Genomic DNA, 25,860 nt, shown 5'->3' on the forward strand with positions numbered 1-25,860 from the left:
TATATATATGTATGTATTGTTCCCATACAACATAAATAAATACACTTGAGATACTTAGACCTCTGTGCATGCTCCTCCATGAGTTTTCCCTGATAAAAAGCTGCTTAAACCACTTATGATAGTTCATGTCTGGTTTAAGTTGGTCTAGTTGATCTCCCAACCTGATCAGCCGGTGTTCTGCTGGTTTAGCTAGTCTCCTAGCTTGACCAGCTGTCCAAAACCCGTCTAAAACCACACCAGACTAAGAATGTGCAATATTTTGCCACAATATTGGTTATCAGCCCAAAATTGTTGAGATTTGTTTTACTCAGTTTGTTATAGGAATTGAATTGTTCATGTTTATGTCCTGTTTGTACATTTAGCTGACCTTGTAACACTTATTTAAAGTTTAAAAACACTAATAATTAAATAACACTGTTGAATGCGAATTAAATAATCTCTAAATGAATATTCATTTTTCATATTTAATGTCATTTTTTGTTTTAATGACGTGATGTCTAAATTCAGTTGTAGCATGTAAATAAATACAATTTGAGTTTAAATGATTATTTATTAGTATAAATTATAAAATGATTATTATTTATTTACTTACACAGAATAGTATGTAATTTTAATATCAGCCGTAACATCGTCCAGAATTGTAATATCTCTCTGCATCCCTATACCTGACTGACCTGAACAGTGGAAACCAACTCGGTGACCAACTAAGACCAGCAAACCACCTTAGTCTGGTTTAAGCTAGTTTTCTTCAGTAGGATTGTTTGTTTCTCTGCCTGTCTGTCTCATTCTCATTCTGTGTTTCAGTTGTACTGGACACCATATACAGATCCCTGGGGACAAACTAATACATCTCATATAATTGACAGTGTAGGTTCTGTGTCACTTCTATAACTGAATGTCAGCGGCATGTGTTTGTTAGGAGGAAGTGCAAAGTTCCAATCGATAAACCATTGGAGCAACAGAGACAAATCCTGCCGTAACATTCACAAGAACCGCAGGGAAACAGATCTGAGACAGAAAGGCCGTGCTTTTCCCCTTCAGTCCATCATTCCCCTTACTTTCTTTAATTTGATCATTTTAAAATTTATATTTCTGATATCTGTTGTATTCCTTATGTAAGAACAGTGATGCCAAACCACTACTCTCCTTTAGAATTATCATAAAGAAGCATGTGTAGAACATTTAACTTGCATTATGGAACATATTTCCAATGTGAAACAATCAAATCAGAAATTGATATGACAGTGAAAAGCGAGGGATTGGTGGGAAGCATTTGAAAAATAATGTGATTGGTGTCGTTTCAAAATGTTGTTTCAGAACTGGGATAACTTGTTACATTTAGATGGGAAAAAAATCTAACAAATAAATAGTACATATGTAAATTAAAATAAAATATTGTAAATTACAATAATATTTTAAAATATTATCGCAATATATTATAGTTTTAAAATTAGATTTAACTTAATTTGATGTCATGTTGATTGTCTGCTTTTTTACTTTTAGACAGAATTCTACTAGCATCCTATATAAAACTGCACTGTGGGAAGTATAGTAGAAAACAGAATGGAAGTTTAATTCGTGACAATGCATGAGTTCCTTTTTTTTAACAATCATTTTAACCAAATATCGCCTCTTAATAGCAAAGTGCCTTTTCTGCTAGCATTTCTGCTCGCTAGACAGGCAGTAATTGGTGATGTTAAAAATTCTGCAGGATCTAGTGCTGCCAACTTAATGCTTTATTGTCGGAAGGGACGAACACCTCCAATTAGATTACAGGCAATTCCAGGTCACTGCAAGATCGGACTGCAGCCAGATATCTCTGCAGCGGTCACAACGGCTAGCATTGCATCCAGTAGCGCTGTAGATGGTAGATGAATCACACACACCAACACACACACACACACACACACACACACACTGTTAACAAGACCCCATAGGACAAGTTTTGAGGCTTTATTATATAACACAGCCTCAGTGAAAACAAGAGCACAATAGAAATGCGTTATTAGTCAGCACACCAAGCAGAAAAAAACACAAGAATGGTTTTGTGTTTCTCAAAGTAATGAGTAAAACTGCTCTAGTCTAAAATACAACACACTACATGTTATATATTTGTGTATAGTTCTGTCATGTAAAGAAACATTTCCTTCATTCTGTAAAGAAAGCGTACTTCCTCCTTTACACCTGCCTCCAACATCTCTTTTACCGCCAGTTGTTTTGTATCATAAAGATGCAACATTAGAAAGAAAAAAGTGTGGTAGAATAAGAGAGGGGGAAAGACAAGAATACGATTGTTCTCTATTGATCTTAAAGTGGTGTGGCTTGGAAAAAATAACTCATCTATAATAAGAGGGGAAGAATGAAGCAATAATTCAGAGGTATTGAACGCTCCACTGCCGTGGGTATTGATCCCCCAGAGCTCGTACCTGAAGGGGGGGAAAATACATGCACCCTCCGGGAAGAAGGAGGGAAGGAGAGGGAGGTGGTGACATTCCCTTGCTCATTACTGCAGTACTACAGCAGGAAAAGGATAGGCGTTTTAGTTAAAGACGATCCATACATCCGTAATGCTGTCAGAGCCACGGACCTGCTTGTTCCAAAAATAGAATTGGTATTGTTATTGATTTGAGTGGATAAACTTTCAGTTTGATTCTGTTTGTCTTATTCAATTCATATGCATTTGATTTGATTATGCATTAGTTTTAGTGACAACCCATGCGTCATAGTTGCTAGAGCACTGGACATGCTGGTTCTAGAATGGACCCTTTTCACAAGACTGTGATGACGCGTTTAATGGTCATCAGCAGGCACGTGCACAAATAGACATCAAAGGGGGCTTGAGCACCTGCCCTTTTTCTTCCTCAAGAGAAATTGCCCTTTTTTCTTGGGGAGTTTTTTTTTTTTTTAAATAAATGAATATATGAAGAGTTTGGTTCCAAAACGCTATAAATCCATTTAGATTCATTTGAGTAAAAATGTGTTTTCTTTACCAAGAAAGTGGCAAGATGAAAACCACTATTTTCTATTTCAAACTTTCACATAGCATTTCACGTAGGTTATAATAACATTAAAAATTCATATCCAGATTTAGATTTTCAAAGATTTATTATAAAAAATTTTTTTTTCCAAATGCAATAAATCCATTGAATATAAAAGTTATTTTTCATATTGAAACTGTTGAAAATACACACCATAGTAAGTTGATCCACATTTGACAGCCTCTGAACTTGGTCAATACTAATCTTATATGCAGGCACTGGACTAAAAATACATTCAATCAGTCATAGCTCCAAAAAGAATTCAACGGGTCATCTTGTTAATGCTATAACTTAATTACAACAATAAAAGAAAATTTCATCATGAACATACATGAACAACAATATCACTTTAAACCACAGAAATTCCAAAATTACATTTCCCTTACATTCAACTTCCAATAGTGCATTCATCTTTGCCATGTTACATTCATTTAGTTGACTAGTGCTATACACTGTATTAAAAAAAAACATTAATGGCATAAATAAAAACACTTACACTGACAAGCTACGCAATATCGCGTTCATAATCGAATGCGACTCATCTGCGATTGTGAACGTGATATAGCAGTGATCTACGGCTCTGTGCCGCTCCATCTGAAAGCACGTGATGGAGATTTACTGTTCACAGAACCGGCTTTAATGACAATCGCATGCGATTTATCGTGCAGCCCTAATTTTTTTGTTTGTTTGTTTATCACAAAGTACAAAATAGATGAGGAAAACTAGGATGCCGGATGTATTCAAAGCGCCGCCATTACTGTCTAGAGTGCGTGGAATGGTGCGCTGTAATTGGTTGAGCGGATATATCGCATTTTGCGTAAAATTAAAAATGTACTTTTCAATACCGACCGGATACATTGCTGATTTTGGCGGAAACTAAATTTTTTCAAAAATGGCGTTTATCGCGTTTTGGAACCAAACTTTTCATATGTATATATGTGTGCATGTGTGTGTTTCTGTTTGCACATAGCTTTCCCTCTCGAACAAATAAAAAAATCTAAATATCAGGTCAGGTTAACTCTGTCGAGTTCCGATGCCTTTCTCCGCGTCTCTGCAGCACAGCAGTGTAGCACACATTCATAGGCACATCACATCACAGACAGACAGAGAGCCGCAGAAGTGAAGCCCTCCCTTTCCAGTTGTGTTTGTCTTGCTGTGGAGGTGAGTGGTGATGAACAAAAGACTAAGCTACCTGTGCCTCGAATTTACAGCTAATTATCCAAAAGACAAAAGGCAAATATAGTTAATTTGTCTTGCTAACATCCATGACTCATGAGAGCTACCATGTAAGTTAGCTAAAGTTTAGCTAAGGCAATAGGAAGTCTAGGTTACACCAGTGTGTGTTCTTTCACTGCATGATTCAGTTTATTAAAATGCATTTAGAATGATCAGAAAATTCACGATATGGGGGCAGAAATGTATATATTTATTTCATGTCATATAGTTAATCCGTATCACGCAAATGTAATAGTGATTTTATACAGCAGTTCAATAAACAAGGATTTAATATTAAGACACTTACGATGTTGACACAATATTGACTGTTCTTGCTCTATTTCGCCAACAAATATAATTCCAATTTGCGTCTCTGAGCAACATGATGGTGTTTCCTTTCTGACTGAATCAACCCTTTAAATGATTTGGTTCAATCGCAATGACTCACTTATTAACAGTGACTTGCTGCCACCTACTGGCAGTTTTAATTTCACATTTAAAGTATCTTTTCACTATTCAACGTGTTACATTTAAAATATCAAAACAGTATTAATGCATGTGTAACTGCAGGTTAAATACATTCATTTCCTGCATTAAACAGTGTGTAAATGCATCTAAATGCCCCTTCTAATGCAGCTTCTGTGTTTTCTCTGCATTGCAAAGATTAATTTTGTCAATACTGATTTCATTTGCTTGGTAACAGCCCAAATTACTTATTATTCTAATTGACTGATTCAATTTAAGAATTTGACTGAAAAGATGATGCACACTTAAAAAAAAATAGCTTAAAAAAAGGTAAAAATGCCCATTAAAAGGTAAAAATCAAATTAAACTTATTGGAAAAGATTAATTTCTATCACTGTTGTGAACTGACCACCATACAGAATATGCAGAATATCAAAAACTTTAGAAGTCAGCTGTCCACGGTAGTCCTTAAGAGACCAGCACTATAACTCACTCAGCAAAATATCATCTAATTATCATCGATAAAATCCTAGAAAATATTGAGATATATTTTGTCAATATCGCACACCCCTAATATATTTAACGTTTGTTTAGAAAAAAATTGAAAAAAATTTAATTTTACAACTACTGGGGTGCCTCAGGGCTCAGTATCTAGTGCTTTCTATTCTATTTTAATTCTACTTGATCTATAGTTATCTTTAAAAAAAATACACTAGCTTTCTATTTTTCTATTCTATCTACTTGTTTTTCTTTGTGTGTGTATATGTGTGTGTATATAATATATATATATATATATATATATATATATATATATATATACACCTTGCTACGTGTACTGCGTTAGGCTAACCAAGTCATTTGCACTATATTGTTGCTCTTTTGTTAGTTTTGACTGCTTTTATTGTCCTCATTTGTAAGTCGCTTTGGATAAAAGCATCTGCTAAATGACTAAATGTAAATGTAAATAAATATGAGAAGTGCCTTTTTTTCCACTTGAGCTCCTGCCCCTCAAAATGTCTGTGCACGTCCCTGGTCATCAGCATCGTAAATCCTAGAAAGTTTTTCATATTTGTATATTTAAAAAAAAAAAACAGTTAATGCTAATGCGAGGGTGTTTCTAATGCAGCGTCTATGGGAGGGACGGTAAATTTGACATCGTTCTCTCTTCTGACAGCCGTTATCAGTCCCTCTCAATTTTTTTCATTTTATTGAAAGTCATGAAAACTCTATCGTGGAGTTTTTCTTTTGCTATTTGAGCAACTGGGAATGCAAAAAATATATTTGTGGTGCTCTCCCATTCACTGCTCTTCAAGTTTACCCAACTATGACGACTTCGCTGCTGAGAAACCCAGAAATATGAAAAGGGTCCATAGAATCAATTCTGTTGTAGACTCAGTTCATTTTGTTCAGTCTGATTCGGTACATTTGGGTTTGAAATTTTTTTTTGTGATCTATACAGAGCTCACAGTCTACTCATTATGGAACATTATCAATTATTTTATATCCATTAGATTTTTAATTAATTGAATTTGATTCATTTATTAAAATTTTGTTTGTTTTAAAAAAGTTTTTGGTGAAAGACGATCCATATGGTCATAGTGCCAACAGACCACTGGACCTTCTGGTTGTAGAATGGAAAATTTCTTTTATAGATTTTATTCCATCAATTTGATTTAATTCAGTTTTTAATTTAATTTAATTTGTTTGATTTGATTCAAACATTCTAAAAATAATGTTTAAGTGAAAGACAATAAAGCAATAAGCCCCAAGAAGCCATAGTTTATAGTGAATTTATAACAACTAAGGGGCATTGTTAGCCTAAAACCCCCTTAGCTGTTATAAATTCACTGTAAACCACGGCTTCACGGGGCTTATTGCTTTTATAAAACGGTAAAAAACATGTATTTGCTTTGACTCAATAACGTTGAATTAGATCAAACACTGGTTCTACAATACAATTGATTCTGTTATATATTTGATTCTTTAATTAGATTTACTTTGTTTGATGTGTTTAATTAGATTAGATTCATAATTTTATTTCAAGACTGAATGTTTAAAAAAATGTTATAAAACGGATCTAAACATGGGAAGTAAGGCTACGACTCAATGGACAAACAAGCAATTCTCACATGCATTCACAAATCACATTTAAAGTCTATTGAATCAATGAATCTATTGGATTTTGTGTGTGTTGGGATTGATTGTAGAGTGAAAGTATTTGCGATAAGCAATTATGTACCGAACTACTACCCATCATGCCACTTTACTATGCTCAAATTAATTGAGGACTTACTTCATGCTTCCCTGTCTCCTCTTTCCTCCCCATCCCTCTACTCACAACATTCTCTCCTCCGGGTCATTATAGTGAAATATGATGAGGCCTGGATCTGCCCTCATGAAATTTCAATAAGAATTGATCTCTGTGATTGCAAGAGATTCTTCACAGAGAGCGAGGGATAGAAATAAGTGATACACACAGGGTGGGGTATATGGTGCTCATTAATTTATTGTCAATGATATTCTTGTCATATCAGTATGACAGTATCAGCCAATCGTTTTGCTCACAGATGTTGCGGCAGTGGCACTATTCACTCTTTGTGCGCTCTAGATATTCTCTGTTTGGTTAACTGAATTTCTGTCACCAAAACAATTACCAAATTTCTTACAAATCTGTTAAGTTGGGATAAATTAGACCAAGTAGGCCAGCCATTAACCTATGGATTTCCATGTCCTTGAGCTAGTATCATGTCAATATATGATATAGATGCATTAGATTGTTTGCCATCACCATGCTAGCATGCCATTCCACAGTTCATACTGATATTCTTTTAACAACTCATGAAACATTTTGGGACGCTAAATTAGCTGGTAGCACAGTTAGATCCTTCTCTCGCTAAGGCTATATTTGGCCATTTAACCGCTAAAGCTACCAAGGGAGAACGATAAACCAACATCCCTGTGCAAATTGATGCCATGTGGTATTAATACGAGGAAAACAATAAAACAGTTTGAAGAAGTGGAGTTAGGCCAAGCTATAAATACTTACCGTGTGGTTAGCGCTTGTTTCACATGTAGTGGATACTGAACTCGACTACAGTGAAAAGTTAGGCCAACAACAAGCCAACTTCCCCATTTCGGGAAGAGAACTTTTCGTACAGTAGAGATATTGAAATAGTTGAATGGCTTCATTCTCCTTCTGAGAACTTCGAGTTTGTCCCTAGTTAGACCCTTGAAGGATTATTTCCTCTATAGAAATTGACTTCATATGTCTCACTGTCCTTGATATCTCTGTGTTCTTTTAAGTGAGGGTTAGAGGATGTGGTGACCAAATCAAAAAGTGTATCAAATTGGAAACTCATATTCTCTTGAGGGACACAATGACCCGCAGTATCAGCCTGTGTTGAAAGTGGACGAAAGGTTCTTTCATAAGAAACAGCTTCTTCAAAAACACAGTTTGGCTTAGTATGGTTCTTTTTCAAAAGGGCTTTGGAGCGGGACTCCAGAAATACTGTGGTTTAAGAACGCACATGATTGCTATTGTATGTATTTATATGTATGTATGTATTTAGTGACACAGTTTTTATTAATTACATGCATCAGTTCATACTCGCATTCATTCATTCATTATTTCTTTCTTTCTATTTTGTTTTGTTTTGTTTTTCAGGCAAGTTGAAAGTTGAAAGTTACACTTAAAAATTCATGATATTAATTTATTAATGCATAATAAATGCATAATTCGATGAATATAATATAATATAATATAAAATAAATTATAATATAATGTACATTATGAAATCATATAATTAGTTTTTATTAATTAACTTATTAATAACTTAATTAATAACAATCGTTGTTATTGTTTTTTTTATTTATTACATGCCTTACTTGATTAATAAGGTATTTCTATTGAATAAAGTATTTAACAAATATAATATAATATAATATAATATAATATAATATAATATAATAATATATGTCATGATCAACATGTCATTGCTGCTATTGTTAACATAGTTTAATACAAAATGGGTTATGTTATGTTATGTTATGTTATGTTATTCTAATATACTGTAGCTGGTTACTGTTAATGTACATTAAACCACAAATACATTGCATGAGAGTTGCCCACAAAAGGAATTTGAATGCACAACTTAAAAATGTAAAATCACACTTAAAAATGTATGAATGTCATTGGATTAGATCCAAAAATATGTTTGAAGGCTTATTTCATTGAGCATGATGCCAAGATAAATTATGGTCAATTCATTAAGACAATTCCTAGTGAAAAACAAATCCTAATGGTTTATCTTTCCCCACACGTCCTGAGAACCCCTTTGTCCCCGCACCTCTCTCTCTCTCTCTCTCTGCCTCTCTGTCGACCTCTGGGTTTCTCGGTAAGTGAATGTTTTCCCCAGGCTGAGTGAGAGGATTGGCTACAATGTAGAAATCAATGGCCATAAGAAAGGAGTGAAGGAGTCCTGACACATACAAGCATGTGAATGTGTTTGTGAGTGCAGTGACTCATCCATCTCCATATTACTTTATTAACAGATGCCCCCACACACAGGAATCCACGCACATGCCAGTTTTCTTTCTCCTTCGTCCAGACAGGTTTTTAAACTAATTAGATATTATCAACTAACATTTCCGACGAACTGTATAATGAAAGGTCATTTATTGCGGTAATAACTGTGAACAGCAGCACTTATACTATCATTAACCTATATGTTCTTAATTGCCAGGCACTAACTTCAATATAACTTAAATAGAATTTACAGTATCTTAACCATCTGCTCCAACTGACAGGAAAGTACCTATGTTTCATGCCCCAGCAGCCCCTAACACTCCCTCACACTCAAACTGTCCAAACCACTCTCTCTTCCTCTTTTCTCTCTTTCTTCTCACACGTCCATCCTTCAACAGCCTTGGGACCAGTTATGTTGGGGCCATGTTATTTATGAACATTTTGCAATACATGTTCATATTTTGGGCTTAATCGGATGCCATTTTTGGATCCCATGAACACTGAACCACAAGCTAACTAAAACACAGATGACAGCAAACAACTTGGCACCTGTAAACCACAGACTGTCATGAATATAAGATGGACATAGGAAGACTCGTATAACATTTTATGTAATGTTCCACACTTTGTTAAATACTTTGCACAGTGAAAAAGTAAGTTTTGCTAAGTTATTAGATTTAGCAAAGTATTTAAGAAATTCATATCATATCATATATCATATAATATTTTGCTACATTATATTATATCTGTATCTTTTTTTTGTTGTGCTGCCTCTTTTGAAAATGTAGTTTGTCTGAGTTGGTTAGAACAGAACTGACTTGAATGCTAATGCCATTAGGAGGTTGTGTTTGGTCCCCTACTTTTAAGCAGGATCTCAAAACGGTGGCACTTAACAAAGTGCCAACATGAAAAGATCTTCTACATCCATTTTCTGTCCATTACAGGAGCAAATGGTGTTAATATCTCTCCTGTCCTCCATCTCATCCCTCGTTCAGATTGAAAGACAGGCTTTCGTGTTTTTGACAGCATAGAGACTTTATGCTAAGTAATTGCTGTGTGAAACGTAAAACATAAACGTCCTACGATTACATGCTATACGCACTTGCTGCACTTAACATGGGCATAAGAATGCCCAATAATTCAAAATGACTTCCATTAGAAGTCGGTTGTACATATTAATATTGCACTTTCTGCAGTTATTACTCTGTTGGAGTGAATTTTGTGTATATTTAGAAAAAAAGACAATTTACAACAACTAAATGTCCATGTTCAATTTTGTTCCAAAAATATGCAAAGCCTTTTATTCTTTGCAACATATCAAAAGGAAAAAACACACCTTACCAGTCTTCTAAAATGACATAAAAATGATGGATTTGTCTCTTTTGTTTGTGTCCACAGCTTTGAATGAACCTACCATAGACTACGGTTTTCAGCGGTTACAGAAGGTGATACCTCGGCATCCAGGAGACCCTGAACGCTTGCCAAAGGTACGAAAATGAATTTCCACTATTTCTAACAATATAGGGTCAAAAAAGAGTTAAAGAAGCATCAATGGAAATGTGCTGTTGAAATGAGGTGTTTGTTCAGCAACAGACAGAAAATGCAGTAATTGTCTGGACTGAAGGGAAAATGTTTCCATTAATTAAAAAAGCATTATTTCAGCATTATTTAATTGTTTTTATTTTACATAAAACATATATATATATATATTTTTTTTATGTAAGTTTATATATTTATTTTATGCATAATAGTTTTATATAGTTTATGTGAATCTCTTTGTTATATTGAAATGCATAAATAGAGGCTTAATTGCACGACTCCATTGAACTAACAGGCTTATCAAGAATCCATGTTGTGTGGGCTGAATCATGAATCATTATACAGCTGTATGCATTTCATCTGACATTCCTCTATCACTATTAAGTGCTTCCAGATCCTCTTTCCTTGAGTTAGAAAGAGTGCTACAGCATTAGTTATAACATCAAAGTAATGAGTCTCACTTATGAAGGACTCGGATGGTGGGCCGGCCTGTGTTATATCATCATTGTCTTGGTGATGAAACTCATATGGTAATAATTCTGCTTGGATGAACATTAGAGTCTGTTGCAAAAGGACAGAAAGAGTTGCATCATGAAAAAGAAAAAAATAAACCTGTCTTGCAGTATTACTTCTACATGTATACAGAGCCATGTTTGCATGTGTTGTGTTTTTTGTAAATGGATCCTCTGAGTGAAGAGGTACTCTATATAGTGCTTTATCTGTTTTTCAGGTTGGGGAAATTTGTTCTTAATGAAACCATGTTGTTTAATTGTGTAAATACTCCAAATTAGCTAGCGTCACAGTGAGAGGAGTTATTTGGTTTGCATTTGTTGTGCTGGAGCTCTAGGAATATGACATAAAACATTCTTTGTTCAATCATTGTGATTCACAGTTCAAATCTCAGTTATACCGGGACTAGGTCAGGTGTCAGAAAACACTGGCTTAGATTTCACCAAGTACAGCGTGTTCCTGGATCAACTTTCTTGTTGGTTCTGGAACAACATTCTCATTGACAATTTTTTTTTTTTTAAGGATTTAGGGTTAGACCTCAGCTTAGGCCTGAGGTTTGAACTAAAGCAACATTCTGGCATTTTGATTTAAGTCTTATAATAATATAATATAGTATAATATATCATATCATATCATATCATATCATATCATATCATATCATATCATATCATATAATCTTATAATTAAATACCCTTTCAGTAAATGTTGCTATTAATTTTTTAATTACATTTGCATCATTTGATTAATATGTTTATATTATATTATATTATATTATATTATATTATAATATATTATATTATATTATATTATATTATATTATATTATATTATATTATATTATATTATATTATATTATATTATATTATATTATATTATATTTAGGTCATTGAGCTATTAGGTGAGTATTATATTATTTTTCTGAGTTAATATTGAGGAAATTATACATTGATGAGAATCAACCTGTCAGAGTCTTTCTCTAGACAACCACCTGTATATAAAATTTGATTGTTTGATGGGAATAGTGTTCCAGAGCCAGCAATGATGCTGTTTTAGGAAGATACTTGGCAAAATCGTGGAAACTTCAAAAGTTCCCTTTCAACATATATTTTCTGTTTGGAGCTTTGAGGATATTTTGCTTGTTCAGATTAGTCTGTTCATTTCACAAGTATGTATGTTTGCTCATGTACTGTGAGCTTATTGTATATACATGTATGTATGTGTATGTGTATGTGTATGTGTGTGTGTGTGTGTGTGTGTGTGTGTGTGTGTGTGCGTGTGTGTGTGTGTGTTTAAGAGCGCGGGCACCCAGAGGTGATCCATCATGGTGAAGTCAGCTGTCCAGGGGTGCCTCCCGGCAGGTCAGCGATCGAAGTCTCCGCTGGCCGGACTTTATTATTGCTCCACCACCTGTAATTGAGTCACAGCAGTGGATGTGTGTGTGTGTTTGAAAGGAGGATGAGAAATTATTCCAGCACACTGGCACCTCTGACATTCAGAACAGTGTTGAGCTCAATGAAGAGGTCGAACATATGGAGGAACAGAGAATCATACATAATCTCTCGCTCTCTCTCCATCTCTCTGGTCTTGGCCGCTGTCCCATTGGCAGCAGCGGCACAACAAACACACATGCACTGTTCGTCTCCGCCCCATCGATTTTCTCGTCCTTATTGAGGTAATAACAGTTTGTTGACGGGGCTCGCTTTTCAACTGCTCACCTCAATCATACCAGTCAAACACAGGGACGCCAAAGAGAGAGACTGGCACACACACACTCACACACACACACACACACACACACACACACACACACGCACACACACACAGAGAGAGAGAGAGAGAGAGAGAGAGAGACCTAAATGAGGACATACCATAGACTTCTATTGTTTTTATGTAAAGCTGATTATAGACTATAGACTAATTACAGACAAACTGTAAACAAAAGCTAAACTTTTTTGAAGTAAAGATATTTTTGCTTAGGAAGCTGCTGTATTTGTTCACAATACAATGAACCTACTGTAAGAAGATTTAAGAGTTAAAATGTATGTAGGATATTTATGTTATGATATGTTATTTATAGTTATTTCAAGCAAAATTCACACAGCAATGTTTTGGAATTCACACAGCACTTTTTGGAACACAAAGCACCAGATTAAGCACACATTTGCTGTAAAATACATGCAATATGTCTATTTTGTATGTTTATATTGTTTTTGATATATTCATCAGTCAATAGAGAGACAGTTCGGACATTTTTGTTTTTTTTCAGTGTTTCTCTGATCTAAAGCTCTCAGTTTAGATTTCTTTATAGGCTGTACTGTTCCCAGTTCAAAGCCAGACGCAGACAGACATGAGAAGCTCAGAAGGACAGACGGTGTAGTAGCCCGTATGAAAGGATTAGAGAGGACAACAGAAGTGTGAATGCTCTACTGGACATTTACATTGACAATGAGATCTGACATGGACCAACACAACCTGCCCATTTTGGAGCTTTTATTGATCCGTTTTAAATATTTGTTTTCTTAAAGACCTGGCTCCAATGCTGCATGACTTTATAGCTTCCGTGGACACAAAAACGATGTTGAAGCATTTCAATTTAATCATAAAAACTCCTAAAGAAGACAAAAAGCATGATATAAGACCCATAAGACTCATTCACTTTATTCAAAAGGTTCTGATGCCATGCTTTGTATTAGGGGAAAAAAATAATTATTTGTATTAATACAAAATATTATGTATGAAATAAATTTAGAGAAAGCTCTTCTAAGATCTTCATGCTAGCATATGTTTTCAAAGGCCACAGTTTCATCTCAGTCCATTTCCAACTTTAACCCTGTAAAGTCTGACTTTAAACTTTTTTTTTTAAATGGAACCATTTATTAAACCTTTAGACAAAGTATCAACAAAAAAGTTTACATATTGTTTTTTTGAGTTTAAAATGAGGTACATCAGGCACATCTTTTATAGTTCATATTGTATGATATAGGAGAATATGGAGCTCACACTCAAGAAGGAAAAAACTGTTCTTTCTGGTCCTTCAATCTGATTGGCTGAGAGCCTTTTACAGCGGTGCGATATTCTAGTGATATCGGAACTCCAACCATTTCACCGTTTGTATCAGTCCGCTAGCAGTGTTTCTCATAGTGAGTGTCGTGGCAGACACCCAAATCCACTAAAATGTTTACAAATAATACTGTTTGTGTCACAGTTTTTTTTTGTTGAGTTTTTTAGGCGAGAATGTATTTGTTTAGACTTCAAATAAGTGGTTTGTTAATAAAGATAACGTCTATTTGAAAATTTGCTTTAACGTTTTTGGAGATGTGAGCTCCAGGGCGTCAGCGGCCGTTCAGCGCTCATGAACCCGCCGCGAACAGCCTTACCTCAGCCAGTTCTTCTGGAATTTACAGCTGGCTCTGATATCTCTATAGTGGTTAAACATGAGATATAATACATTTTGGGTAAATCTAATGGGCCATCTTTGGTCTCATTAATCTATTATTTGTTCCAGAGAAAATAGTTTTGGCTGAGGGCAAAATCTCATAACGTAACATTTTATATTACTAATGCTTTATATCAGAGTACTGCCTTTGCACTTTTGACTGAATTGCCAAGCAACTTTTATGATGGCTGTTGTTATTGTTTATTAAATATTATTATTCAATAAATAATATATTATATAAATAATAGTAGTGTTTAATAATAGTAGTTAGTATTGGGAAATGGTGTGTTTGTTCGTGATGATGATTTTAGTTACATTATTCTGCCATTAAATGGCGACAAGAGACTGTTTTTATGAGTGGGTCAGCAGTAAAGACGTTTATATTGAAAGAGACTGAAACAGGGTTGTAAACAAGAAGTTATTTTTACTTTCCACACAGCCAACAAATACACTGAGCAGCGCTGTCATTCGGAAATCACCCTTAACAGATGAAAGATAATACGACAAAGATATCGTTTTAGGAAATACTTTTCCAGGAAACCAAATTAGCTGATATCATCGTATATGAAGTTGTTGTCACCAGCTTATGATGTCATCATGTGATGATGTCATGCGGCATCAGAGCTGATCTAATCAACACTCAGAAATGACTGTAATGTGTGGCACAGTCATGCAATGTTGAGGCAATCATCAGTTTTGAAGGTGTTTCTTGAGCTATTGTTGACCAATTAGGATAATTATGGATTATCTATAATTTATAGTTATGTTTGATTATCAGTTTTGTCATGATGTCCATGTTTTTGTTCATACTTCTTGGGATGACTTCAAGCAATTAGAGCGTTACGTGGTTATAGCAATTTCCTAAACAAACTGATCACTGTTTGACTTTTATGGATGAGTCTTAGTAACTGGTCCAAAGGCATAGAAAAACATATTACGTTTGTGATGTATAGAGCTCAGTGTTTCTGCTACAGTATTCATCATTGACCTCTGCTCCTCATCTTTTCTGCTAAATTTGATTGATGTTTTGGCTGAACTCACACGTACTGGGAATTCAGTGCCTCCAGGCCGCCTCACATTCATTCAGGGCCTTTCACTCGCCAGTATCCCTTTCACGCTCCCCCATACTGGGCTGCAGAGGGACTCTCCTCCGCCTCCTCACTCTCGCTGCAGGATCTATCGCTCTAACAGCTCCCCGTGACGATAATGAGAAGTTAACACAGTGCCAGCACGGCCATAATTGAGTGAATTTAGCACCTTGGACAGCGCACTAAAACTCCTCATTGCTTGCCTGACCCCCCATCAAGTTTTGTTTGTGCGTTTGTGTCCGTGTGTGTGCATGCGGTGCGACACACCCCAGGGCTGATTGGGAGGCAATATGCTCCAACACAGCACTCACACACACATGCTAAGGGGTAAGATCCTGGTGAAGGTTGCATTCAGAGGGGGGAGCAATTTTCTGCCTGTCACTCGGTTAGCTGGAGCAGCACCCTTCTACATTAACTTCTCCCAAAGACCTCCCACAAACCAACATACAGGACAGAGAAATATAAGGAAAACGCTTGAGGACTGTGTGAACGGTTCTGCAATTCAAACACCTAACAAAAGTACCCTTACGGGAAAAAAATACATGACATTTAATTACATGTATAATTAAAGGGCCTCATTACTTTGTATGCATGAGCAGAACAAATTTCTTTGTAAATTGTTTGTAAAACCATTCATTTGTGTGACATTTTATGTTTATATACAATATATTTACATTTATATAAATTAAACAATTAACATAAGAATGATTTGATGTATCATTTAGATTTAAGACTGAATAAGAAATGTTTTATGATTGATTTGTTTTTTATTTATATTTGTAATAATTTATGTATTTTTTTTACTGAAAGATTTACATTCACAGAAATAAAACAGTTTATGATTAAATGCTTTTATAAACAATATACATTTATAAGAATTCAACAACTTAGGTATGAATTGTTTTAACAAAAGATTCACATATGAATGTGACCAATTACATATTAATTATTAATATTAATTCTAATGCAACAATTTATACACAAATAGTTCTACTATTTATGTAAATGCTAAATTATTGCATTTATATCAATGCAATAATTTACACAAGAATGGTTTTATAGATGATTTACAATTACAACAATGCAACAATTCACAGAAGAATGGTTTTACAAACAATTTACATTTGTGTCAAAGCACCAATCAATGTAAGAATGGTTTTATGCACTTTTTGCATTTATATCAATGCAACATTTAATGAAATATAAAGTTAATATACGAATAATTGACATTTATAACAATGTGACAATGTATGCAAGAAACGTTTTATGATTACATTTATAACATGCAATAATTTATGTAAGAATGGTTTAAGTTTACATTACAAGTTTACACGAAAATGCATTATTAGAGTTTTTGTTTTGCTTCTTTTTCATGAATGTGATACAGTGTGTTTATTTAATCATGCGGACATATTTAAATAGCATTTGATGTTTCCACATGTGAAACATTGGTAATGTGCTCCAAAATCACACACACACACACACAAAAAAAGTGAAATTCATGTGGTTTTTCAATACGGGTATTTTGATTTATTGCCTTTGATTTATGAAAGAAGTCGAATGACAAACCTACATGATATGATCCATGTTGCGTCATTAATCCATTGTTTGTGAAAATTTGTTCAAAACGCAGAATTTTGTGTCTCAACTTTGACAAGCACGCCGTTTGGTGCACTTATCCCATGCACATCCCATGTTTGATAATGTGGAGGTATTGCACAAGCCACATAATCACATTATTAAGGGAACACAAAAGTCGCTAATGTTTTCCAGCCATTGCACTTAAACAATCATGACACCCTTTGTCCTTCTTCCCCATCATGTGACTGTGCAGAAAAGCGTATGTTAAAGTAATTACTTCTCATTAGCGGGAACACATCGATTCCATCTCTGATGTACCATCATCGCAAGAGCTCTTACGAGAGCCGGCTCTCTGCTGAGTTATTGCCCAGTACTGTGAAACCGAGTGACCTTCACTGCAAACATGGATTGCATTGTCCTTCCTCAACGCAAAGCAGATGTTTGCTGAAATACTGCACTTTTTCATCCTGACAGACACAGAACAATTGAGCAAACATCAGCTCCATGTGTTCCACTTGGCTGTGATCACTAATGTTATTAAACGGAAATTCAATCCTTTTTTCATTTGTAAAAGAGAACATCACATTACAAGTGACAAGTATTATGGATTTTAAATCTATAAAGAATGAACTGAGGATGAAACTGGTTCTCAATCTTTTTCATCATTAATATTTCCTTTGTTTGTGTTTTCATTTGCATACAGGAAGTGATTTTGAAGAGAGCAGCAGATCTAGTGGAAGCACTTTATGGAATGCCTCATAATAACCAGGTGAGGAAGAAACTCTGATTATGATTGATACACGACAGTCGCATAAATTCCCTTCACCATCAGTGGGCTGTTAACACATTTTGAAAATATATGAGCGTTTCTGTCTGTATTTTTGGGCCTGCAAACTTAAATGAATTATGTCCAGCAGACAAACATAAGAATTATGATTTTTTATTTTTGTATTTATTCCCCCCATTTTCAAATGTTGTGGTGGCATTTCCAACACGTCAAATAATGTATTGGGTTTAATAGCGTTCTGTGATGGAAATGAAAATGGTGAAAATGGCATTTCAAATATTTGTTTTTAATAAAATGAGCGATTACTTTGTTTTGCTAAGCCTATACTTTCATAAACGATTACACTAACTTCTGAAGGAAAAAAAATATTAGTAACAAAATAGTTCGTCATGAAGGACATGACACCACAATGGTAATTTGTGTTACAGTATGTAAATTAATTTAACGCAATACATATCAAAATTTTTCACTTTTATTTGGATTTTAACCATTTTTAACATTTTTTATGGTGCATTTTGTATTAGTGAAAGTCTGGGTCCTACAGAATAGAATATAATAGAATAGAATAAATAAGTAAATAAAGTAAAAGTAAATAAATAAATAGCCTTTCTTTTGATGGCCCCCATTTAGAAATCCAGTAGACTCTAAGTAATTTTGCAACTATATGTCAACTACAACTCTCATTACAGTATTGGTAGACTGTTAGGTTACGGTTAGGGTTCGTAAAATATGTTGCCATGTATTTTCAAACTTACTTATATTGAGTTGAATGTCTGTTGAGGGACCATTAAAAAAAGTGTTACCAAAATCAGTCCAAGGACATAAAAGTTGAAAAACCACCCATTTATTCTATGAAAGTCTTCAATTGTGAGAGATGATGGATCATTTTTCCTTAGGAAATCATTCTTAAGCGAGCAGCGGACATTGCTGAAGCCCTGTACAATGTGCCACGAAACCACAACCAGCTCACCGGCCTCACCAACAACTCCGTCCATGCAAGCATGATGGGAGTGAACTCCTTCACTGGACAGCTCGCCGTTAATGTCTCAGAATCCTCTCAGGGGGGAAACCAGGGTGAGATATTTCCTTTTCTTGCTTTTTCCCTCTTTACAGACTCTTGCGCTAAAGAAAATGTGATGTGTAGGATGTAGTTCATCAAAGCTAAATACTACCCACTACTTTGACGTAAGGGCGAGTCGACTAAGTTTTCTCCATGTCTGGCTGCAGGTTACAGTCGTAATACGAGTAGCGTATCACCACACGGTTATGTGCCCAGTTCCACCCCTCAGCAGAGCAGTTACAGTACGGTATCCTCCAGCATGAATGGCTACGGCAACAACGGCATGACCAACCTGGCTGGCTCCCCGAGCTTCCTAAACGGCTCTGCCACCAACTCACCCTACGCAAGTGAGTACTGAGGTGTGATATTCTATAAATTCTTCCTTACTTTCGTATAGGGTTGGGTATCGTTTGAATTTGATCAATTCCAATTCTGATTCCGATTCTGCTTATCGTTTCCGATTCTTTTCGATTCCCAGTTTCGATTCCAATGTGATTAAATAATGATATCAAACATTTATCCTGTGTCACTTTTTTGCAAACCATTTATTGGAGCTGAATACCATGAACAAAAATCAACAGGCTACATAAAAACTGTACTCTTTAAGAGCTGTTTGTGTGCAAAATAGAACTGCATGATTCTGGAAAAAAAAATTTTTTTTCCCCCAATGGAAATGGTGGTTCTCTCATGATTCTGAAGAAAAAACATTACACAACTAAACAAAATCACATGTAATTTATGAATGAATGATTAAATGACTCACTCAAGATGTACTTGTTTCATTACTGGATGAATCAGCCTTCTTGAATGAATCTCTTGTATGATTCAAAGACAAATACATTTTAACGGCCGCTTTTCGCCACCTACTGACGTAACAATGTAATCGATAAATCTTCATTTGACATGTCAAATTACTTCCAAAAGGTGATTTACTCTATTTTAACCCAGTACTTCTGTGATTTGAATGTTTGTAACACTAAAATTATGATACTGTGTGGCTGAAAAGACTGTGAAGCTGTTTCATTCATGACAGACAGCTGCTCTCTTTAGGTCAATGGCAGCGCGAACGCAAATTGAAATGTTCAAATCACACTGGTGTGATCGTACGCTGCACGGACGAACCAAGTGATCACAACATTGATCGCACACGTCAAAGGTTGACGATCGAAACAGACAAATCATTGTAATTTAGGAATAGAATCACATTGGTGTTTGAATCGCGTTCGCGATCTTCAACGATCTATTAAATTAAAGTGCTTTGTCATGTTGGTGGTGACGCCTCTCTTGCAACATGTTTAGCTATCACAGATATTATACTTAGCTTTTTTTGGCTTCTGATCGCAAATGTAGCCAAACTTTGGAGCACTTAGATTAGCGAGCAAGGTCCTGGCAGATCGCTAGCTCCGGTCCTTAAAGATGAAGGGAAAAAAAGCATATGGGAATCGATAGGCGCAATCAAAATTAATTTGACAACAAGTATCCGATTCCTGACCTTAAGTATCCGATTCTGGAATTTTTCGATTCCCAACCCTACTTTCGCAAAACACAAAAGGAGACATTTAGCAGAATGTCCATGATGCTTTTTTCCATACAATAAAACAAATAAATAAAACTAAAAAAGTACGTATTAAAAGACAATACTATTTTAGTCTTTCCACTTCAAAATTTCCCATTTAATTTAATGTGGTAGCTTCCCTTTCTTTGTAATTATTTGTGAAATTTACTCAAAGTAAAGTCAAAGTAAATCCTACATTTTTTTTTCAGTGTAGACCGCATGGTCCATGTATTATATTCAAAGTTATCTGAAGCCATATGATTGCTTTATGTCAGGAATAGATTGACATTTTTAATTTGAATAAAATCTTCCCTCTGCTGTAGCTTTTAAATCTGACTTGCACTTTAAGACATGTGACAAAATGTAATGTCAAGACATCAGACCTACTGTGACATGCTTTCATGCACTATGTTTAAAGAGATGAGCGATAAAATACATTAAAAAGGTGTTTAAAATACCATATTTTGGAACTGTTGTTTTATCGGTTGAAATTTGACAGTTGACGTGTTTAATTCACATGCTCCAACAAACCATTGTTTCCTAACAAACTTCTGTCTTTGATGCACAATCATTGCAGGAAGTCTGACAGTATGGGCCTTTAGGTCTGATAGAATTCCCACAATGCTCTGCAGTCTATATTCAACAGCTCTTTAAAAGTTCTCTCCTCCTCAGCTGCCGACGCTCTCTCTCTCCTGTTCACCTGACAGTGCCACCTCACTCCAGTTGTTATTTATTGAGCTAGTTCTTAATTGCTCACTTGTTCCAATTAACCAGACATGAGAAAGCCAGAGACAAAAGAATTGGGAATATTCTTAGAGTTAAAGAAAAGGAAAAGAAAGCAATCGAGAATTCGGCAATGCAACCCTGCCCACTTTATCCTCTGATGACTCTGGTCCTCTTTACAAAAACAGGGTTTTATTGCCTCTATCAAATTTAAATTCCATCTTGGCCTGTGAATTAAGGACTGTTAATTAAATCAATAAAGCAATTGAAGGAGCAACACTTCAATTGCACTGCTAACATCCTGCAATGTTAACAAGTAAGCTCAATAACTCCATCAGACACTTCCAATCAATCCCAGAGACCTCTGTTAAGCTTCCAATTTTCATCAATTGATTAGTTAAGACTTAAATGGGTTGTGCCTTTGTTATAAGTTTACGGCTGAATTAATTTAACCACTTGAATTTTTAAATCATGATTAAAAATGAGAACCAATATTTTGAGCATGTCACATGACATAATGGCTTATTTGTAGTAGTCCCCTGCTTTTTGATTGGAATAAGACAAAATTTTTAGCATTAAAATTTATGTTTACGAAAAAACTGTTGTTAAAATGTTTTCTCCTGTGATTTAGATGAATTGCAACTAACCATTTCCGCCTCAAACTCTTTCCCACAAGACTTTTTGTTTCCTAACTGATCTCTTCCTTCCTTGTCTTTCTGTTAAATCCAAACTGTATTTCTCAACCCGCTCTCTGCATTCCTGCAGTCGTCCCCTCCAGCCCCACCATGGCCTCCTCCACCAGCCTGCCCTCAAACTGCAGCAGCTCCTCTGGAATCTTCTCCTTCTCTCCGGCAAACATGGTTTCAGCTGTGAAACAGAAGAGCGCGTTCGCTCCTGTCGTTCGGCCCCAGTCCTCACCTCCACCTATATGCACCAGCACCAATGGGAATGGTCTCCAAGGTAACGCATAAATCCTTCACACTCAAATTCTGCTTGGTTGGGAATTTTATGACAGTAATGACATCATCAGACTTTGAAAACTGAAAATACTGCAGCAATGAAAACGATGTTCAACAACATTTGAATGGTAGTGTATGTAAAATCACCAAAGTCCAGTGAGGATATGTGACATACTAGAGGCATGAATATCTAATCTTACTTTTGACCATATACTCACCCAGCATTCAGTCTGATATTAACATCTTCCTCGCCTCTTTCCCTTTCCTCTTCTTCTTCTCTCCACTGCCTTCAGATCAGTCTTTTGTCGACTCTAACAAGTACTCCACAGCCAGCGCGCTCCAGGGCCTGGCCTTCTCCTGAAGTATGTTACTCATCCGTTACTCCTCCCACATCCATCCCACTGTTTCTATATCTGATCATCCATATACCAACAAATAACAGTGCTCTAGCATAATAAGAACAAGTATGCTTTTTTTTTTTAAGGTGAAGTGTGTAGTTTGATGTTAAAATACTGTGTTAAAATACTACAACCGCATCTATAAGAAATTCAGTGACAAGAGAAGTGTTTGAGAAGTGTTTGAGGGACCTGTTTGAAATTTTTGCAATTCTGTTTGAAGTTACACACCTCACCTTTAAATATTCCATGTCTCCCATATATCACACTCCAGTTTTCTGTTTCAGTACATCATGCTATATACCTGCAGAGCATGTTACATCGAAGATTGTGTTACTGTGTGTCAATTTTATGTGTGAGTGTGTGTGTTTGCATGCTTTTGAGGGTTCGTGTTTCACCTCCAGCGGTTCCTAGAGAATACAACTCCTCCAAAACAGTTCACCTCTGTTCTTTTCTTGTTTGTCAGCAGTTGTTAAACTCATGTTGAGGCAGATCTGCAGTGCTAAGCATTTTCCTCGTGTTAATGTTGGCCTAACTGAAGAGAGTGAAGTTTCTGGCATGAATGATGTGATAGACTGAATTCATAAGTTTTAGTGGTGTACACCAGGGCAAGCATGACCTTACAAGCCCAGAAATGGGCTTGCAAACAATTAGGAGTCAGCTGAGATGTTTAATCAAGCGCTTCAAGTGTCTCGTTTTTGCCAATTTTGCATTGATGCTGAAAGATATTAGGATTTATCCCTCATCTGAAGGGGCCACGGTTTGTTACGCAGATGTGGAAACAGATTTCCGAATTTAAAGAGCTGCGGAAAATATGAAACAATGTCCAATCTTGTAGCTGGTGCTGACTTTGCTGTACAACTCAAACTCTTAGATGTTAATTTCATTCTCTCACACGTTCAATAATGGCATGTTTAATGGATTAAAGTGATCTAACACTCTGTGTCTTTCTCTCTTCACAGTTATCCCTGGAATGATCATTCCTCCAATGTAGGGTGCATCTGTGAGTGTGTGTGTGTGTGTGTGCGTGTGTTTGTGTGCAGATGGAAAGATGAAACATGCTTTCATGCCACTGGTCTCACTGAGCGTGTGCAGGAAACTCCGGCGCTGGACTGACCTCGCGGTTCTGTTCTGAAGGATGAAAAACTACAAACTCAGGCCCTTTTTAAACACAATCTGCTTTGCAACAAAAAGATATAGAGGAAGAACGATACAAGAAAAAATATCGAACTGAACTGTTGTATCTCCCTGTTTTGATGTTGAAATTTGTACTCACCTTCTAGACACTTTTTAAGATAAGACTACATCTACACTATAACATGAGAGGTCTATTTATTTTAAAAACGTAGTTAATGATTTGCCATCATATTTGTGTGTTTCTGTGTACACCACCCTTTTATGAAATGATACCTGACACAATATTGCAGTGATTTATATCTATGATTTTAGATGAAGGATTGCAGGTGATTTTTGCGCAGTAATGTCCCACTGAATTTGCTCAATTGCATTTGAATTTGAAGAACTGAAGTCAAGCAGTCTACAAAATGCCAGCGATTTAAATTCATATTAAAACTGCGGCGGCGAAAATATCATTAATGCCTTTTTTTACCATCTTTAAAAACGGAGAAACTCAGCTCCTTTGCTTTTTCACTGTCTTGATTTTCACACTCGTATTCCATTTGCTGAGATTATGCTGCCTTCAAGTCCTTCTGGGAAATTGTGAATCGGAAAACATTTAGAAAATCAAAAATGGGCACGTTTGGCATTTTCATATTTCTCTAGCTCTTTTTAAACTTAATGGCAAGCTTTTTAGCGCCACTCAAGTTATTCCAAACCTGTTTGGTTACCCACATTCTTCAAAATGTCTTATTTTGTGTGAAATGAAATTCATACAGGTTTAGAACAACTTCGAGGGTGAATAAACAATTTTTGGGTGCACTATCCCTTTAAAAGCAAAGGATGCGTGTAAGGTGTACTGTACCTGACGCTTTGTATTTTATGTCATTATGCCTTCAAACAAAGATAGTTTTGTCGTACAAAATTAGTATTTATTATTGCTATTATTGATTCATAGCACACAAAAATGTTATTAAGATCAGTTTACACAATGATTTTAATTGGCACGCCACAAACTCAGAAAGATTTAAAGAAACCAAAGTTTCTCACTGGAGATGAAGATATTGCGGTGAAATCTGATCATTCTGCCATGACTTGAAGGCAACATTTGACATTTCATTCTCATCTCTACCAGTTTGTCATTATGTAATGCCAAAATGTATAGACCAGACACTTACCCATAGTAACACAAAAGAGTCTAAAAGACAAGTGCTCAGTATATACAGAGACAGGGCAGTCAAAAAGATTTTCTAAAGCGATTGCTGCCTTCTTTTTATATCTACTCTCCGTGGAGGATTTGTGTTTGCAGTGTCAGTAACAAAAACGCAAATTATCAGTGAGTTTTATGCGATTTTAATGACCTTTTTCCCCTTTTAATTTGTTTGAATTGTAGAAAAAAACTGTGATAACTTTTTTTATATATACTTTACTTTGCAGTGGACTTCCTCCAATAGATAATGTTCAGACTGAACCGACTGAAAGGTCGAGGAGGAAGATGATTAATGTTTGTTGGAGCCGTTTTGCTTTTCTTGTCGTTCAGTGGTTCTCAACTGGTGTTGCCTCGAGACCCAGAGTTTGCCCAACACAGCACTGCAAAAGGAATCAAAATGTCTTTGAAATCAACACTGAAATGTATTCAAATCACCAGTAAAATCAATTAGAACTATGCACATTATATAAACCATAGCATTTTATTATTTTCATTTAACATCGATTTTCCCCCTACTCTCCGTGACCCGGTCAGATCAGACCTGTTGCCCATTTTCAGGCCGCGTCCCACCAGTTGAGAACTACCGATGTAGATCAGTCTGATTGTATGTTCAGGAGATGAAGGGTTTGGATGTTACGGCATAGTCAGCACTGTGAAAG

General features: G+C 35.7%; 1 protein-coding gene across 5 annotated transcripts in view; it reads left to right on the top strand.

The window, feature by feature from the left end:
* The window catches only part of LOC107587240 (transcription factor COE1-like), a 133,125-nt gene extending 108,405 nt beyond the window's left edge, over positions 1 to 24,720 (top strand). Inside the window, exons 11-17 of one of the 5 annotated variants that reach the window (XM_016274947.1) lie at positions 10,642 to 10,730; positions 18,100 to 18,165; positions 19,080 to 19,257; positions 19,411 to 19,590; positions 22,287 to 22,481; positions 22,774 to 22,842; positions 23,838 to 24,720. In XM_016274947.1, coding sequence (XP_016130433.1) covers positions 10,642 to 10,730; positions 18,100 to 18,165; positions 19,080 to 19,257; positions 19,411 to 19,590; positions 22,287 to 22,481; positions 22,774 to 22,841 — 776 coding nt within the window. In that variant the 3' untranslated portion in view covers position 22,842; positions 23,838 to 24,720. Of the gene's footprint in view, positions 1 to 10,641; positions 10,731 to 18,099; positions 18,166 to 19,079; positions 19,258 to 19,410; positions 19,603 to 22,286; positions 22,482 to 22,773; positions 23,204 to 23,837 lie in introns of those variants that run through there. The other 4 variants (XM_016274949.1, XM_016274950.1, XM_016274948.1 and 1 more) reach the window with 4 other exon arrangements.
* Positions 24,721 to 25,860: the final 1,140 nt, after the last annotated feature.

Source organism: Sinocyclocheilus grahami, unplaced genomic scaffold (genome assembly GCF_001515645.1).
Source record: "Sinocyclocheilus grahami isolate Dianchi unplaced genomic scaffold, SAMN03320097.WGS_v1.1 scaffold91.1, whole genome shotgun sequence".
Taxonomy (NCBI): domain Eukaryota; kingdom Metazoa; phylum Chordata; class Actinopteri; order Cypriniformes; family Cyprinidae; genus Sinocyclocheilus; species Sinocyclocheilus grahami.